The sequence below is a fragment of the Nanorana parkeri genome, unplaced genomic scaffold (genome assembly GCF_000935625.1).
Source record: "Nanorana parkeri isolate BGI_ZX_2015 unplaced genomic scaffold, ASM93562v1 scaffold134, whole genome shotgun sequence".
In the NCBI taxonomy this organism is placed as follows: domain Eukaryota; kingdom Metazoa; phylum Chordata; class Amphibia; order Anura; family Dicroglossidae; genus Nanorana; species Nanorana parkeri.
In genome coordinates this window covers 2029986-2047707 of record NW_017306402.1, presented here as the reverse complement: position 1 = coordinate 2047707, position 17722 = coordinate 2029986, and the positions used below count along the sequence as shown (strand labels likewise).

Sequence of the window (17722 nt, the reverse complement as noted above, 5' to 3'; positions counted from 1 at the left end):
ACACTGTGGAGGGGTTTAATGCCCTGAGAGGAGCTTTAAAGGCGAATTCTATCTTTTCCTAAAATGAGGAAGTTATCAATGGACTACAAATGTGGTGACATCTCCACACTTATAGTCTATTGATATCTACAATGGGACCACTATTATTTTCATTCACAGATCCTGAATGAATGACGCGGCAGACAGAGGCATGCACAGCTGTGCTAAATTCAAATATAGACAAGATGCTGTGTGGAGAAAAACCCTGTAATTCCCCATTGAAGGGGGGCGATAATGGGGGGGGGGGCTGTGGACTGTGAGCATGTTGCATGTAAGGCCCCTTTCTCATGGACTGATCAGGAGGGGATCTGTGCACGAATCCCCTCCTGATCGGAGCAGTAAGGATTGGATGTCAAAGCTGTGACATCCGTGTCTGTCCAATTTTTTTCTCCATCTTGCGATGGAGGAAAAAACTGAAATGACTGGACCCCATGTTGGTTTATAGGAAACCAGATGTAAACAGACATGTGTCCGTATAATATAGTTATTATAATACTGTATGTAAGTGCAATGTTGACCATTTTTCTTATATTGTATTTAATTTCATATTAAGGAGCCAAAAGAGTATTGCATTATGTTAGCCAGAAACAAATACATAGGCTAAAAAGCAAATGCACTGTCAAGTTGATATATTTTAATTAAACCACAAAAAGTTATCACACAGACTTCTAGAGCATTGAGGTTGCATTTAGAGCACTGAGACTGCTTTATCAGGATGCAATGACACAAAACGAAATATAAACAACTTCTTATAAAACACAAAAGGACCAGTAATTGTGTGCTGAATTCATTCATGTTTTTGTTAACCGAACTAGCAGACCATGCTGAAAAGGTAATTCTACAGCTATGTAGAAAAAAAAAATAGAAAAATGACAAGAGTTTCCAACTACAGTGAATATTTCTGGAAAACATTCAGTGAAAGTCACTGTGCTATAGCAGAGAGACAACGTCTAAGAACTCAGCCATGCAGTGGATCGTATGAAAGTACCAATGGTAAACAGAAACTTCAAAACTGAACATGACAGAAAAATCTGGGACCACAAACCTATAGATATAATTAATGCAATAAAACAAGTGTTGGCTTGAGCTCAGGACTTTGATGCTTTGAAGTAAATTACATAGGCCAGAGATTTGGACATTTCATATTATACAGCTAATGAACATATATTATCTTTCAAATTTGTGTTTTTGCAACACATGTATTTATGTTTTAGCATTTCTGTTTTTATGTAGAAATTATATATTTTTATATGATAAAGAGTCACTGAAAACATGCTTTATGAATGCTATCACGTTAGCAATATTAATTTAATGATAGTTATAAATGCTAATGTTTATTTTGTTGTCTTTATTGTATAAGAGATTATGGGGTTGATTTACTAAAGGCAAATAGACTGCTTGCTTTGCAAGGGAATTTGTACTTTACAGGAGAAGTTTCTCCTTAGCTTTGTGAACGAGGTGAAGCTCTGCTGACTTGCATCACCCAATATTGTGCAAGCAAAAATAAAAACAATTAAAATTTTCCTTGCACTTGATTAAGTATTCTTTGCACAGTTAAATTTCACTACATTCACCATGCTTAGGAAAACTTTAATTGCAAAGTGAAAAGCTTATTTGCCTTTAGTAAATCAACCCCATTGCATCAGAATTGTCTTATTTAATGATCGTGTGTTACTGTCTCTTTATAGACCTCCAACCACTAGACATGCTGTCAGAAATGATTTCTCCAAACAAATCCTTGACTGGGTTGAAGATGGTTCAATCTCAAGGAGTCCGTGGGTTTCATCTTTCAGGATCACGCCATGTATTGAGTTTTCCATCATCCCGTCTATTCCACAACTGTAATCTCTTTCCAGAGGAGTTTTCTATAGTTATTACAGTGAAGATCCCCAGTCTTCCACCCAAGGTGACCCTCTTATTTTATACCAATTCCTGCTGCCAGAGCTGGGCTGAAGAGTGGCCTAAGCCTATCTATCTCCCCAAGTCTGCTACTATTGATGTACAAAACCTGCCTAGTATAATACACCTTCACTCACTACTATTAATTTTTGCTGACCTGGGAGGGGGAGTTGTGTAATGACCAGCTTAGCTAGTGTACTCAATACACTGCGCAGAGCTGTAACTGTGGGCTTCCTTACAATAAAAGAAGGGCATATCATTCATTTTGGGGAAGCGCTGGAGGATCGGACGGGGAGGGGGGGAATCCCTGCAGGGAGTCGTGAGTGACAGTCACAGCTTTCTGCAGGGATAGATCGAGAAATGAGCGAGCGACGGTATGTGTTCGCTCACTTCCCGATCTACTGAGCCGACCTGTGACAGTTTCATTGTCACAGGACGGCTCAGATTATGAGGCTGAGTTAAAATCATTCCTTTAAGGACAGCTTATTAGGCAGCTTACGGAAAGACTAGAGTACCAGATGGACTTCACTTAGAGGGAGATGCAAAGTTACAGAAATAAATTGTGAGGTCATATTTTTGGTTTTTCAGCGTGGCAAGGGTTAATTACAAATGGTTTGGAAGGTAAACCTGCATTTATGTGTTTCCACAGTTAGTTGTTTGGCTGGCATTCTGCTTTAACTGGCACACTAATCTAAAGATCAAACCAACTGGCAGCTTGAACATTCTAAAGGTGCCCGTACGAGAATCGAACAGTGTGAGCGAAGACGTGCGACCGTTTCTACTGTACGGTCACACGTCTTTTGTCTAAGGAGCATGTTAGAAAACCAGCCAACAATCGTACGATTTTCAGCTGGTTTGAACGGTGCTCGGGAGACAAATGCCGAACGGGCCAGTGTGCACACGCGCACACTGCCCATTCAGCATTGCGGTCATCGGAAGCCCGCCCCTCATGGCGGCGGGCTTGCGATGATCGAGAGTGCGATCTGCCTGTCCAAGATGGGCAGATCGTACGTTTTTTTAATCACTTTACAACCATCGCAAGACTAAGGTCTTGCGATGGTTGTACAGTGTATGGCCACCTTAAGGCTAACCCGAAAGCCTTCTAAATCTTATTCCTGCTAAGGTAGCTTACCAGAATATGTGTAACAGTAACATACAAAGCTAGAATACTTTTTTAGAAGCAGAAGTTCTGGAAATAGCATTTTTGGCTAAGTCACACTAAGGAATTTTGCTAAAATTAATTGATCAGTAGTTTACAGACAGCTGTCAGAGTAAAGATTTCCTCTTGTAGGAAATTTCATCTTTTGTGGAATATTTTATATAGTTTTATATGTTAAGTTATTTATACATAAGTTAAAAAAGAATTTTAAAGTTAAAAATCAAAAACACCTGTCTGTAAAGGTGAACTGTTTCCTCATTGGCGGCCACTTTATATTGTATGGTGAAGGTAAAGGTTTTTCTTTGGTTGCACTGCTTACTGTTAGGTCACTACCAATAACATGCTGAAAATTTTGATGCTTAATATATGAATATGTACAGTAAACATTCAGAAATAGAACCAGAGGCGTTTGCTAAGAAGACTATGTATATTTACAAGGTACTAAATGCAGGTTGTATTTTGTAACAGAAAAATGAATACTTGTTCACTATGATCACTGAAGAAAGCAGACGTGTTCTTCTTGGATTGAGGTACTCTGAAAGTAAGCTACATTTCCTGTTCTGGAATACAGAACATCCTGATAAATGGCAGACCAAAGTTACTTTTCGAAGCATCTCATTGTCTGATGATCGATGGCACACATTGGTTTTAGCTGTGTCTGGAACTTCTATCACCCTTACTGTAGACTGCAATATACCAACAGAAATGTAAGTTAAGTGTGATTTTATCTTGTTTGCTCTAAAAGATTTTTGAATGGCATCAAATTATGCGATACGGTATATTGTGTTTAAATGCACTGATAATCTTTCATTCTGTAAGCAATAAAATAAAAATAATGATCATCCCAAGCCTATAGACACCAAATAACGGACTGCTGAGAGCAAAAACAAATTGTGGAAAATTACATTTATAATAACTGTCTCTTGGCATAACAAGCAACTGAAAATCAGCATAAGCAGGGATCCATCCTATGTACAGCACTTACCACAAAAATCTAAGCTCATAGGAGGGAGAAATAGTAAAAACTTGTGTCCCAAAACTCGTAGCAAAGTGATGTAGTTGTTACAGCATGATAACAAATTAGTGTCAGCTCAAATGCTGTCTGCTGGTTTCCAGGCTGAAATAGCTGTTTGATTGGGCAATGCAATAAACCCTCAAAGCACTTGAAGTGCTTAAAGCTGTCCCTAGACATGAGAGAACCATTCCCCAACAGGTGAGAATCTTCTGTCCATGAGTCCTTTCGGATGTACTCAGTGACCATTTCCCTTTCCATTTACATAGAAGAGTTGCTACCCTGACAGAGATCAGATTTGCCTGAATGTTTGACCACTCTGGATAGACTACTATCCAGAGAACTGTGACTTTGTCCCAAATGGGTAAAATACTGGTTTGCTTTGAGAAAGAAACCTCGTCATTAACATTCAGCAAAACCTCCCAATGTTTCTCAATACACAAAAACAATCAATGCCATAAATAGCATATCTACCATCACAGGAAACATTGTCATTAATTAGAAAGCATTTCTCTTTTTTGAAGTAAACTCTTTTCCACACTTCTTGCATATTTAGTAATTCTGCATGCTTTACATGTTCAGTATACATTTTATCCCATCATAAAACTGGAGAAGGAACTATTATTACAATATAGTTTGAATTTATTATTAGTTTTGGTTTTACAAATTGTTTTACAAATTGCATCTTTTTTAAACGTTATGCTTTTGCTGGGGAATAGAAATATCTGAGCCACAACTCATCAAGGTGGCCAGTACTAAACAAGCAAACAAAATAGACTTAGGCACAGGGGAAAGCAGTGCCATTCTTTACACTCAGAAACAGTACGTAACCTCTCAGCACAGGACAATTGCATACAGGACAATTTCTTGGGAGAAACATCAACTGTTCAAGTGATTATTTGGATCAAATGTGAAGTTTTAATTAAAAGGTACATAGAAGGGGGTTATCAGAAATGTGATGGTTATAAAGAAGTAATAAAGTTGATGATAATATCTGTGCAGAGATCTTGCTTGATCAGGTTCTTGACCGGCATCTGTGACCAGGAAATGACAGCTCAGAAACCTGAACTGATTAAGTTCACTGAACTGATTATTATTCACACTATCCCATTCTAGGGCTAGTGCCTTGTGGCAGCTCTGGCTGTGTGTGTTGTATCGGACACTCCATTCAGGTCCCTGCATGGCAGTGCGGTGCACTGAACTGCTGTGTGACAATCTGTGATGGCATGCAGTGCTCTGCGATAAAATACAGCATGTTTGCAGCGCTCAGGCCATCACACCTGCATTGTGGTGTGAATGGGACACAATAAAACCATTGTTTTCTATGTCCTTGTTGTGACCTGTGTTCATCCAGTGTGGTACAATGCAGGTAACTGCAGTATGTGTGAACAGGCCGTAAATCATCATCACTTCGGGGGGTTCATTCAGCCGGGAGGAGATTGGTGAACTAATGTTTGCTGATCTCCCTCCCTTTTCTCAGCCAAGGGCAGCAGAGCCCAGGACGCATGGACAAAGTACAGGTTTGCTTTAATACATTAAAAATAAAATTGCTAGAGCACTATGGATTAGCCAAAGAGACAGCACAGCAGACACTGCTTGCTTTCAAGCGCTGGTTTTCTGATCTAATCTTCAATGAGCTGTCTAATATAGGATGTGTTACCGTGGATGAGTTATCCACTTGCATTTATAAATTTTAGCTTAAAGGAGAACTATGAGGTGAGTGATTTTCACTCAACCTCATAGCTCGAGCCGACCTGTGACAAAGAAGCTGCCACACGTTGGCTCAATAGATCGGGAAGTGAGTGAACACATACTGTCGCTCGCTCACTTCTCGATCATGTCACTGCAGAGAGCCGTGACTGTCACTCACGGCTCCCTGCAGGAATTCCCCCCCCTCCCTGCTCGTCCCTTAGGAGAACTATGGGGAAAAACACTTACCCCATAGTTCTCCTTTTAGGGTGTTGACTTCTAAGAAACAATGGACTTCTTTCTTTAGATAGCAAATGTAGAGCCTTAAAAATTTAAAAAGGAGCCTAAAGCTCTTATGCCTAGTTTAATAACAAAATGCAAAATGTTAATATTAATACTATAAATAATATTTTATTTCATGCCTGACTTCAAAATATTTTTTAACTTTTTTTTTATTCTGACATAACAAATATAAATATACATTACCTTCAAGAGAATACATAGAATTGGGATGCTGTGAAGTTAAATGTGGCCTGGTATTGTTGTTGTATAAGAGATCCTTTCCTGGTTTTATGATAAGATTTTATATTTGCACTACATGTAAAGATTGCAAACAACTACTGCACATAATCTAATTCAAAGTTTTATGATATTCAGTTACATTGCTGATTTAGGGGGAAATCTGTTTTTAAAAAGTAATGGAGGGTCTAACAAATTGTTAAAACTGAATTTCAGGGAAAAGAAAAACATACTCTTGCAGTGGAGCTTTCACCACACTGCAAGGGTTACATTCTCATTTATGGGTATCAGTAAAAAGTAAAAGGGACTTTTACTCTAATCCTTTGCTCCCACCGGCTTCTCCTATACATTCATATCTGCCCATCACTATGATGTTCTGCCTCACGGGCCAATAGCAATGTGCAGGAGGGAGGAAGGCTTGTTAGATATGTCACTTCCAGGAAGTGTCAGAGCTTTGACCTCCAGAGGGGTCCAGCAATGCAGTGCAACAGCAGGGACTTGGGTGCTGTTGCAGTTATATACAGGCACTTTATACCTAACAGCATGTTACCCCCATAAAAGAATTGTAATGCATGTAGAATACATTGAGGATAGACGGTGTTGATCACTAAATTATCAAACAAATCCAGCCAGTATCCTAGCAGAAGCAAAGCATCCACAGAGTTAAGAAGGGACTTTGGGGACAAAAATGTTTAACTTTTGTTTCTTTGAAATTGCATTTGGCGGTGAGTGGTGTGCATGCAGGTTCCTGTTTGTGCTGCTTATAATCTATTTGTGGCACTGTTATGAAAATGACTGTCAGTTTGCAATTAGTCAACCTGGTTTTCACTCACAACTAGTTTCAGTAATGTTAATGATAGTTGGACAGTGCAGGAATTAATGATCAAGCGACAACGCAAGTGCACTTCTACAATGAAAGTGCCTGTTATGTAGTAGAGATCTTTTAGCTGGAAATGCTTGTCAGGCAATTTAGAATCCCCCTTTTGTTTCTATGGAAGAGGAATTGACTTTCATTGCTCATTCACTGAAAATAAAATTAGAAAAAAAAGTTATAAGGGGTTTGAGATGACGAGCTTCATAAGAACTGGTGAATTTATGTCCTCTTATAATTGATCAGAGATTATCTCATATGTGACGTGGAGGTGGGGGTGATCATTTGCTAAATGCCAATTGGGAGTGTATTTTTCTTTGTTTATCAAAACACAAGTAAAGTAAAAAATAAAGTAATTATTAGTTGCATGCATTTTCAGTAAGGTTCACAGTCCTTTTCTTATGATCTGTTGCCTGCTCATGTGTCAGTGAATGACCAGATGTTGTCAGTTGAGATTTCCATGCACTGTTCTGGTCTGATGAAATATTTAAAGTTTCCAGGGGTAGATCACCAGCCAAAAACTTACTCCTCAAATTGTTATTCATGCCTATGTATTTACAATGTATCAGGTTCTTAGCCTACATCTACCTAGCTTTCAGTTTGTCTTCATGTGTTGTGCTGTCCTTGCTACACACTCCTTCTTCCATCTCCCTTCATTAGTAGTGTATCTCTCTGGCTTTGTTTTAATCCTGCTCTGATTTGTATCTCCACCCTATCTTTCCCTTTGTCTCTTACCTACTCCACCCACTCTTACCTATGTGTTTGTACTTTACTGATGGGTATTTAAGAGTGTCTTCCTATTAGCCTGGCTCTAGACCATTGTCAGACAAAGTGCTTTTTCTCCATGTATTGTCATCTTACCGTGCCAGTCCATCTATTCTCTTGTTACATTGAACCTTGCACTTTGTACCTCACACTCTTGCTTTAATGGAGCTTTGTAATGCTTTTCATCCTGTTATGTCCTTTTGCTTTGCTACCCTCACCCAGGGTGCTGTCTGCCTCGGCAGTCCCCTGCCTTTGTACTTCAATCACTATTAGTATTCCATTGACTGTAGTTATGGCTTCAACTTTCTCTGTCATAAGCTATACTAACCTAAAGGCCACAGTCTGGAGATTCTTGGTGGTTTAATACCATCATTGCCATTAGTGGGACCCCTGAAGATCAGGCTCTCCTAGGTTCTGTTCTTAACAGCACACCTTTTCAGACATGATGACAACATACCATTCATAACATTTCTGAATTTGTTGTTTGTTGTTTTGCCCTGACTTTTCTATGACTAACCTTCCTAGCCTGATCTGACCTACGGCTCTACTTACATCTCTTGATCAGATTCCTCAAGTAACATTTTTTTTACATCCCAACCACATTTTTAGTTTGCTATTGTACTTGCTTCTCTCATAGAAGCTTCCTCCCTCCATAAATCTGACTGGCCCTGGAAATTTAACATGAATTTCAAACATGATTGAGGGTGGCAATAGCAACAGTGATATGTTCACATAAAACATTTACAAATGCCTTCTTTTGTGAAAAGGTTACTTTTACATGCAGTGAAAAAAATTAGGCAGCTGAAGTGTGCAAATCCCAACTTTCCTGTAAAAGCTGTGCTTGACCCTACCCCCTAGCAATTTTCAAGGCTTCCTTTTTGTCCTTTAATGTGATTGCCCTCATTGTCCAATAGAAAGACAGGAGAGGCAGGCACAGGGATGACTATATACTTTGTGTGTATAACTTTAACTGGCAATATCTCTGGAAATGACTGTTAATTTGACATACTGTATATACTGAGGGTAACTTCTCCTTAAGTTATTTTTTTCTGTTGTGTTCCTTGAATTTTCCATGTGTTTGTAAAAAGGTTTATCTTAAGAATCTATGCATATTATAGTTGCTGTGAAAATAATTATGTAGATTGGAAGAATGGCTGTTTTTTTATACATGTCATATAGAATTAGGTAATAAATGAAGTGTACCACATCTGTAACTGTACAGAAATGAACGATTTATAAGTAAATATGTACTGTATGGCTAGTGGGTGCTGTATGAGATTATATTTATGAAGGTTTTGACAAGAGGGAAATGTATGTACTTGTTTCCCAATAGTTTTTTTAAGATGATTGTCTCCTTATACGTATCTCAAAAGTCCAACTTTTTTGCACAAATATTTTAATACAATGATAAGTATCCTGAAATAAATCTGTTAAGTCCCCCTTTTTTAATGAGTTCTGAAACTTGTCGGTGGGTGTCCCAATTGGGATTCACGCTATCTCAGGAAGATTGTTGAGCATAAGATACACAGTATGCTGTTCATAGGCAACTTTTGTTTTAATATGGGTTATTTGTTTTTCTTAAATGGCAACATGTCTCTTTTCAACAAGCAATATATTGTTCTATATATTAGATATATATTTATACTATCAGTAATGTGTACACTAGGGTGTAGCCTAATCACAAAACCTTCATAATAAATATAAATGTAATGACTAAAATTATAACATTAAAGTCAAGTATTTTTGCTTCTGTTCAGTGTTCTTGGCAAACCATTTCCAGCATCATTAAGCACCACCAAATCATGGATCTATGTTGGAAACAGAAGGCGACGAAAAGGATTTTTCTCTGTAGGTATTGATCTAAGTTTGGCATGTTAGATTATTTAACTAAAGTCATTGGTAGAACTGAGGTTCCCAAAGTTAAAAAGATTCTGTTTTATAATACCCACTAAACTCATCAGCAAATGATCAGAGAACTGCAACAGCTAAGGACATTTTAGATGGCACCCCTCCAATTATTAAGTTCAAGATTTTCTAGTGAATGGTGATAATAATGCTATAGCACACATTTAGACCAAAGTGTACTTTCAACCTCATGGCAACCTCAGGTACTGCTGGGACCTTTTCTGTCCCAGCAGTACCCGACCTCACAAAACCTCTTTTAGCAGAATGGGCATATATTCCCTCAGACATTTTTTTAAATACTGTGATGAGCCTTCCCAAAGGAGTGGACACTGTTTTAGATTAAAGGGGCAACTCTATATTAAATTCCATGGCTTTGAAATGGAATGTTCAACAGCTCATCATCAGGTCAGGTCTCCACAAACCTTCAGCAATATATTATATATCATTGCTACCCTTCCCAGACGATGACATGAGCATATTTGGGCTTGCTGATGTGATAGTACCCATGATCAAGCTGTTACATGTTCAATTGTCATCATCTAAGTAACTTGCCATACTAGAAGGCACATGAAGGCACCTAGCCCTTTATGTTTTCTTATCTAGGTAACTGTTATGAAAGGGGACATAGTATGTAACATAAGCCATACTGCAGCAAAATATTTTTTCAACTATTTGATTGAGTGGGGTGGGGTTAGAACCATTTTCTAGGTTTAATGGCAATCTAAAAATACGTTTTCAATTCATTGATGTCTGTGTCCCCATTTAGAGACATTCTCCTTGCTTCCTGCCTTGTTGAGATTTCATAAAAGTGTTTAAGCTGTTACACTCATTTAGGTAGTTCAGAAATACAAACAATGCTCATATCTCAATGTTACTTTCTTCTGTTTTACAGATACCTAATTGAAGGAATTTTTATAGTTTTACCTAATCTAGTTAAACGCTACCTGCAGACTCAGCTTTTAAGCTCTGTGAACATGTCATTTTAAAATACCTTCAGATTTCTACAAAGGTTCAGCAAACATAAAACAGGGTCAAAGATTGAATCAGATCTATAGTTTAAGATTCAAATTAGGTGGCAAGCCAGGAAGGTTTTAACAGTTCTAAAGCATTATATGCCTATTTTTAAACTTATTTCCAACAGGCTCTTTGCAAAGTTGGAATGTATTTCCAGCTGGTGAGTATAACTGCACTTTTAAAGAACATGATGCTAAAGGACTGTATTTTTATTTCCAGGGCTTGTTAAGACAGCTTGTCCTTCTGCCAGGATCTGATGCAACATCTACAATATGCCCTAATGCCAAACCAAGGCTCGCAGAGCTGTCCATCCCTGGAGTGCTGAAAGAGCTGCCACTTAAGACCGATGATGACAACGGACTTCAGCTGATGTACCCTTATGGTTAGTGGACTTCATCACTAGCATAATGTATGCAGGAATTAGGTTGTTTAGGTAAAATACAAAGGAACAGTAAGAAGTACATTGGCAGCAATCCCATGTTTTCATTATGTCTCCTAATATTTACACAACTACATTAATTAAAATAACCTCTGGTGATGGCATTATTAAGGGAAGAAAGTAACATAAATTTAAAGGATAAATAGAGATAAATGCATGATTTTAATATGAAACTGGGTGACAGATTAAAACTAAAGGCATGATTTATGAATATTGAAGCAAATGTGTACCTATTGCAAGTATCAACCAGTTATATTTAAAAAGAGATAAGGACTGGTTACAACAAGCAGCAGCTTGGTTTTGCTCCACATTTTAAAATTCAAACTCTTCATTAAAGCTAACATGTTTACACGCACAGTTGTAATATCATCTGTAGCTTCAAAATTTGCGCCTTTCCTTTTTATTTCTTCCAGAAGCTGACATGAAAGTAACATTAGGTCCCCAACCTCCATGTTCTAGCAATGAAATATCCCAATTCTGGATGGATACATCACTGAAAGGTCTCTTCCTATGTAATGGTATCAAGTGGATCCCAGTGCTTGAAAGTAAGACTGCTGAGCGATAAATGTATCTGCTTCCTGTGTTGCTTAAAATCATTTTCTTTGTTCCTTTGAAAAACCCTTGATCCTAAGTCCAGGTTGCATTTAAGTCTTGACTCTGTGACCAGTCAGCTTGTCATGGTGTTCCCATCGATAAGCCTCTACCCTTGCCAGGGTCCTTTTCAGTCACAAAGAAATTTATTTGAACTCAAACCTGTTACTTTATACTTGTGGAAACCTCTCTTCTGCCTGTTCTTCTGGTCCCATATGCCCTCTATAATCCAGAACCTGGCTTCTCCAACTAGAGTGCTTAGCCTAACTCCCAGAGCTAAGGCTTGCCCAAATGCAGCCCCGTTTTTCAATAAGAAAACCTCAGTGGCCTCTATGGGCTTTTAGTTGGACTATTGGTCTTAAAATGCTGGGTTGTATTTAACACATTGAATTAATGCATATCCTTTTTCCATATTATATTCTATAAGAACAGGGATAACAAACTGAAATTGACAACAAATTCACAGATAATGTTATGCCTTTTCAAGGTTGAAATCTGATCTTTCTTGCCAAGACACAGTTGTTAGTGTTAAATGACTGTATGGAAGTGTGTACATTATCTTGTAGAATGAGGCCTTGCTAAGTCCCCATTCATCAACTATTCACAAAAAAGAAAGTTGGAACTTTTTTCAACTTTTATTAATTTGATTACTTTACATGCATAACTTCTATTACTACAGCAAAAAAGGCTGAGCCCTGTAAGGTCACCGTGCATTGCATAATAATTATAATAATTCCTTATTTTTCAAACAGTGCCATACAAATCAATTGTGAATGATATACTGTAGCACATACAGTAGGCATTACATAGCCAACCTTTTGCCTCAGACCTTTTTTTTTCATACACTACAAAGCACTATTTAGCTGTGAGACTGGCACCATATTAAGCAATCACCAGGTCTGCATTACTCAAGCCCATAGAGTGCAATGATAATATCTATAATGATTTTGTCATTATCCCATTATGTGACCCTGTACTTGCTAAACACTATAGCAATAACTGCAAACATTTTACAAATGGTATGCAGGGAGGGCCATAAAGCTCAGCATTAAACCTAGTCTTGGATGGAAATGCATACTTTAGGCTACTGTTTCACATTCTGAATGATCCAAGAATCCTCTCAAACTGATGCCACAAATGACACAACCCCAAAGCACTAAAACATACACCCTTGGTATGTTCAATTCAAAAACTCAATATACTATTACAGTTATTTGTAAGCTGCAAAAAAAAAGTTCTAAGAGGTGTCTGTACAGTTTAAGAAGCATACAATGTCTTGCTATCAATTTTAATGAAAATCATATTATGTTCAGAAGCTTACTTGGTATTGCAGAAAAAAAAGAATTAAAAGATGTATTTATTACTTACAGAACTGCTTAATGTAATCATACTATGGAACATCTAGAGGTTAATGTTTTTGTAAAAAGGGCCAGGAGAAATGGAGATTGGAGCTTTTGTCTAAAGAGCTTGCAGTACTCCCAGTAAGGCTGAAAAAATCTGAATTTTAGAGAAAAAACATTTTGTTCTTCAAGCAGATGAACACTGATAGACCCAATTGTGAAAAATAGCATTGGCTAAGATAAACATAACAGGGAATAGGACGATGTTATTTTCTATAATAATTCTGGAACTGAAAAAAAATCTAAATTTTTTGTGTGTGTGTGTATTATAAGGATTGAAGTGGAGCTTTTTGGAATTAGACTTGTCTCTGCTAGAGATAGAAAGTGCTTCCACAACAAATGTTATAAAGCAAATATGAAATTACTAGCTCAGTATTTGGGTAATCTTTTCATGCAACCAACCAATCGATCATCACACAGACAGAATTGTGATGTTACCACCTTTAGTAACGAATGACCATCTAAGGACCTCCTACAGGCCAATTTCACTTTTAAATTTAGACTTTACAATTTATACTCAGGTGTTAGGCAATGCCTTGTAAATGTTTGGTATCAATTAATTCATCTCAATTAATGCATTAAAAAAATATGCTTATAAAAATGGTACGGATAAAATTAGTCCCCTAGGTTAAGTGCAACATTTCGTCAACTCCATCTACTGTCTGCTGACGTTATGCTATTTTTAATTGTTAGCATGCCACTAGTGTTTGTGTGTTGGTTGTTATCTTTACTAACAATGAATAACATCTCTATGATGATGGCATCCATTCCAAAGTCAAGTGATTTTTCTAACTTTTAATTGGCATCAATAGTATACTATAAAGATGAATTTCACTTCCAATGTTTTGACAGTTAAAAAAAAGCTTGAGAAAAGATTTTATGGCTTTTTACGAGCACCCTCGTACAGCATTCATATGGTCCTTTTTTGGCACAGTGATAACTTCGAGGGATTGAAGTCAATCCCAGACAAGTCTTACTGGAATTTTAAAGGTATCAGGCACATAAAAGGTCTGTTTATCCAGACAAAATGTGTATCTTTTAATGTAAATTATGACTTTCCAATGCTCTTTTTTTTTGGAAATACTTGCTTTATGTTGGTCCATTGCAGAAAAAAAAGAAAGAAATTGAATATTTGCTAATTTATACTCCTAATTACTTTAAGTCAAAGATAAATTGCTCAATATAGCTCATATAGCAAAATATGAAAACATATGACAGATGCAGTGTTGCAAAATTCTGCCTCTTTTTTCTATATTGTGTAGAAATGCATGTATATTTCTTTTCACAGCATGTCACATACTGCAAGGGTTAAGTGCTCGTTTTGTCTAGGGAGCTAAACTAAAGGATATATACTCACCCAAACCACAATCCCGGCTAGGTCCTTGACCGGAGCCTTTAGCCTGTCTTCTCCTCCTCTCCAGCAGAGTTCTTCTTTAAAGCAATTATTCCAAATACTATAAAATGGCATTTATGTAAGCATTAAAAGCGTAATAGCAAACTAAAAATAACATTTGAATATTGGTAGTTTTTAGGGCTTCGTCGACACCATGTCTGTTGAGCTGCAGGGTTTTTTTTTCTCCGCACATGTGATGTGTTGTGTGAAAAGGGCACATAGAAAACAATTGTACAGCTAGATATAAAAAAATTTCAATTTTGTAAAATATAAATAAAGATCAGTAAAAAGACATTCTAGAGCTATTGCAATATGAAAGACATAAAAAGGTATTTGTACTTGCAATAATAAACATTTCTTTTGTGGCTAGGGAAAGAGAAGTTGGATTATGTAGAGGAGTATCAGAAACTGGCCACTGCTTCAGAAACCATGGGACTGGAAATTTTCCATATCCAGGATGTGGGGTATTTTGCTGTGATGGCCAACAGGAACAATCAGCCTGGCTCAGCTCTCTATAGGTGGCGTGATGGAAGATTTATTATTCATCAATACTTCCTTACCTATCAAGCACAAGCCTGGAAGCACTTCACTATAGAAAAAAGGGTGAGAATGGAATGCAAGTCTCATTTTGGAATGTGTCACAATTGTGTGTACTATAAATCAAATATGACAAAGATTACAAAACAAAATGAAAACAAATAAAATAGTTGTTTGAAGTGTGAGTAGCAACATTCAGTCTAGGGATGATTGGTAAGGATGAGTCAGTGGAATTAAGGACTTTTTGATTGTTTCTCCAGTTTACAGAAAAACATGACATTTTGCAATTTAGGTGGTAAGGAATCATGAACTGCATTATTCTCTGCATTTTTAACAAATGTACATGTATATATTCACGAGAATCAAAAAATCTGCAATTCCTTGGTTGGACTGGTTTTCAGACATACAGTATTCACTCATTACTGATGACTCATAGCTTCCTAAGCTGCAGATGGTTGAAGCAGCTCCCAGACTTACAACCATCAATCTCTTTTTCTAAATGAGAAGTATTATGTCTAAATAAATCTTGAAAGCACCTCAAAGGTTGTAATCTTTATCTTGGGGGATCAGAGGATGCCCCTTTCATTAGGGCTTGAGGATGGATAAACATGTATACTGGGTTGGACTGGCACTTCAATCTCATCTTCATTTAGTTACAAGCCAAGGATACTATGGAAATACTTTGGCGCCGAGTAGCTGCCAGCTCAGAATACAGATACCCTGTCCAATCACTACTACACCTCTTATAACAATAGGATAACCCTAGGGTTATTCTTCTAGTTTTCCTTTGAGAAGGAATTATGTAAAGCAACGACTACCTGGAAGCAGTGTAACTGTAAAATTCTGAAGGCACTGCTGAGTCTCCTGAAAATTATGAAGGCTGAGCTCCTACATGCCCTCCATCATTCCTTAAAGTGACTCTGTCACTAAAATAAATGAAATAAAGCTCTCCCGGTAAAAAAAACAAGTAAATACTAACCTCTCTTGCTGCTCATACCGCCAAATGCCCTGGTAATTTAGCCAACTAAATTCTTTGTAAGAAATAAACACTTTTTGGAGTACCAATCTCCTGATCCCTTGTTGTGTTTTGTAGATCCCCTTGCCAGCCCGGGAGGGCAGGAGGAACTCTTCAAGGCAGCTAGGGACCAGAAGGTTGATACTGTGTAAAGGTGCCCATAAACCTGCCGATTATCATACGATAATCGGCAGGTGTATGGAAGGCGTGCAAACGTTTCTACTGTACAGTCCCACGTCTTTTGTCTTCGGAGGACAAATGCCGAACGGGCCGGTGTGCGAAAACGCACACTGCCCGCTCAGCATTGCAATCATCGGAAGCCCTCCTCTCAGTGGGGAGGGCTTGCGATGATCGCAAGTACGATCTGCCTGTCCAAGATGGGCAGATCGTACGAGATTTTAGTTACCTTACAACCATTGCACGAAAGTCGTGCGATGGTTGTAAGGTGTATGGCCAGCTTTAGACCTAGCTAAAATCCAGGTGTGCTCAATTACTTGCAGCTACATTTAAAAAAAAAACAAGAAAAAAAACCTCCTAAACCATGTGAATAAAAGGTGACCACTGTAAATACCCGTGACAGTGTTATAGTTTGTCCACACCTTGGTCGCTTCCGCTTTTGATGGACACTTTGGCCTATTTCTGAATGTAAACCAAAATATAGTAAAATCGCATCCAATAAAAAAAGGATTTTATAACCTTAAAGGGAAACTCCATTTTTGTTTAAAACAATATATAGCATTTAAAATTGCTACACAAGCCATTTTGTAATTTAATTTAATTAAAATTCCTTTCCATTTCAATCTGCAGCCACTGCAATTTTCTAAAAATGGAAACATTTCAAGGCACTAAGATACAACTAAACATTTTAGGCATCGCCTGCAATAGGAATTTCCTTTTTGGTGAGACATTACCTAATGCTAGTCTACTAAAGGCATGCAGACAGCTTTTCCTATCAGAACTCTGAGAGTGCACAAGGTGGTTAGAATAAAGGCAGACCCTTTCATTCAGGAATTAGTCCAAAAAGACATGGTGAAAGAAGCAGCAATTTCTTCAGAACAGAAAATTGGAGGAAAATGCAACATTGTTACAATCCTTCCAATCTACATCGAACACTCAGAGGGGATTGTTTTTTTCTCAACAATTGTGAAGTTAAACCCTAATTATTTACTACAGGTATTTATATAATGGCAACAATGTACGCAGTGCTTTCACATCAGTCCCTGCCCTCCAGGAGCTTACAATCTAAGGTCCCTATCACACATACATACATACATACAGGGCCAATTTACCTATCAGCATGTCTTTGGAGTGTGGTAGGAACCCGGAGTACCTGGCGTAAACCCACGCAAGCACAGGGAGAGCATGTAAACTTCTTTGCAGATAGTGTCCTGACCAGGTCAGAAGCGCTAACCACTACGCCACTGTTAGTTCTATTAATACATATATTCACTATATATATATATACATATATATAT

The 17722-nt window shown here is 37.7% G+C and overlaps 1 protein-coding gene across 1 annotated transcript in view; it reads left to right on the top strand.

The window, feature by feature from the left end:
• The window catches only part of TSPEAR (thrombospondin type laminin G domain and EAR repeats), a 136653-nt gene that overhangs the window by 63919 nt on the left and 55012 nt on the right, over positions 1-17722 (top strand). Inside the window, exons 2-7 of the mRNA XM_018553900.1 lie at positions 1728-1945; positions 3566-3804; positions 9711-9801; positions 11092-11254; positions 11725-11856; positions 15066-15298. Of these exons, the coding sequence (XP_018409402.1) occupies positions 1728-1945; positions 3566-3804; positions 9711-9801; positions 11092-11254; positions 11725-11856; positions 15066-15298 (1076 nt within the window). The remainder of the gene's footprint in view (positions 1-1727; positions 1946-3565; positions 3805-9710; positions 9802-11091; positions 11255-11724; positions 11857-15065; positions 15299-17722) is intronic.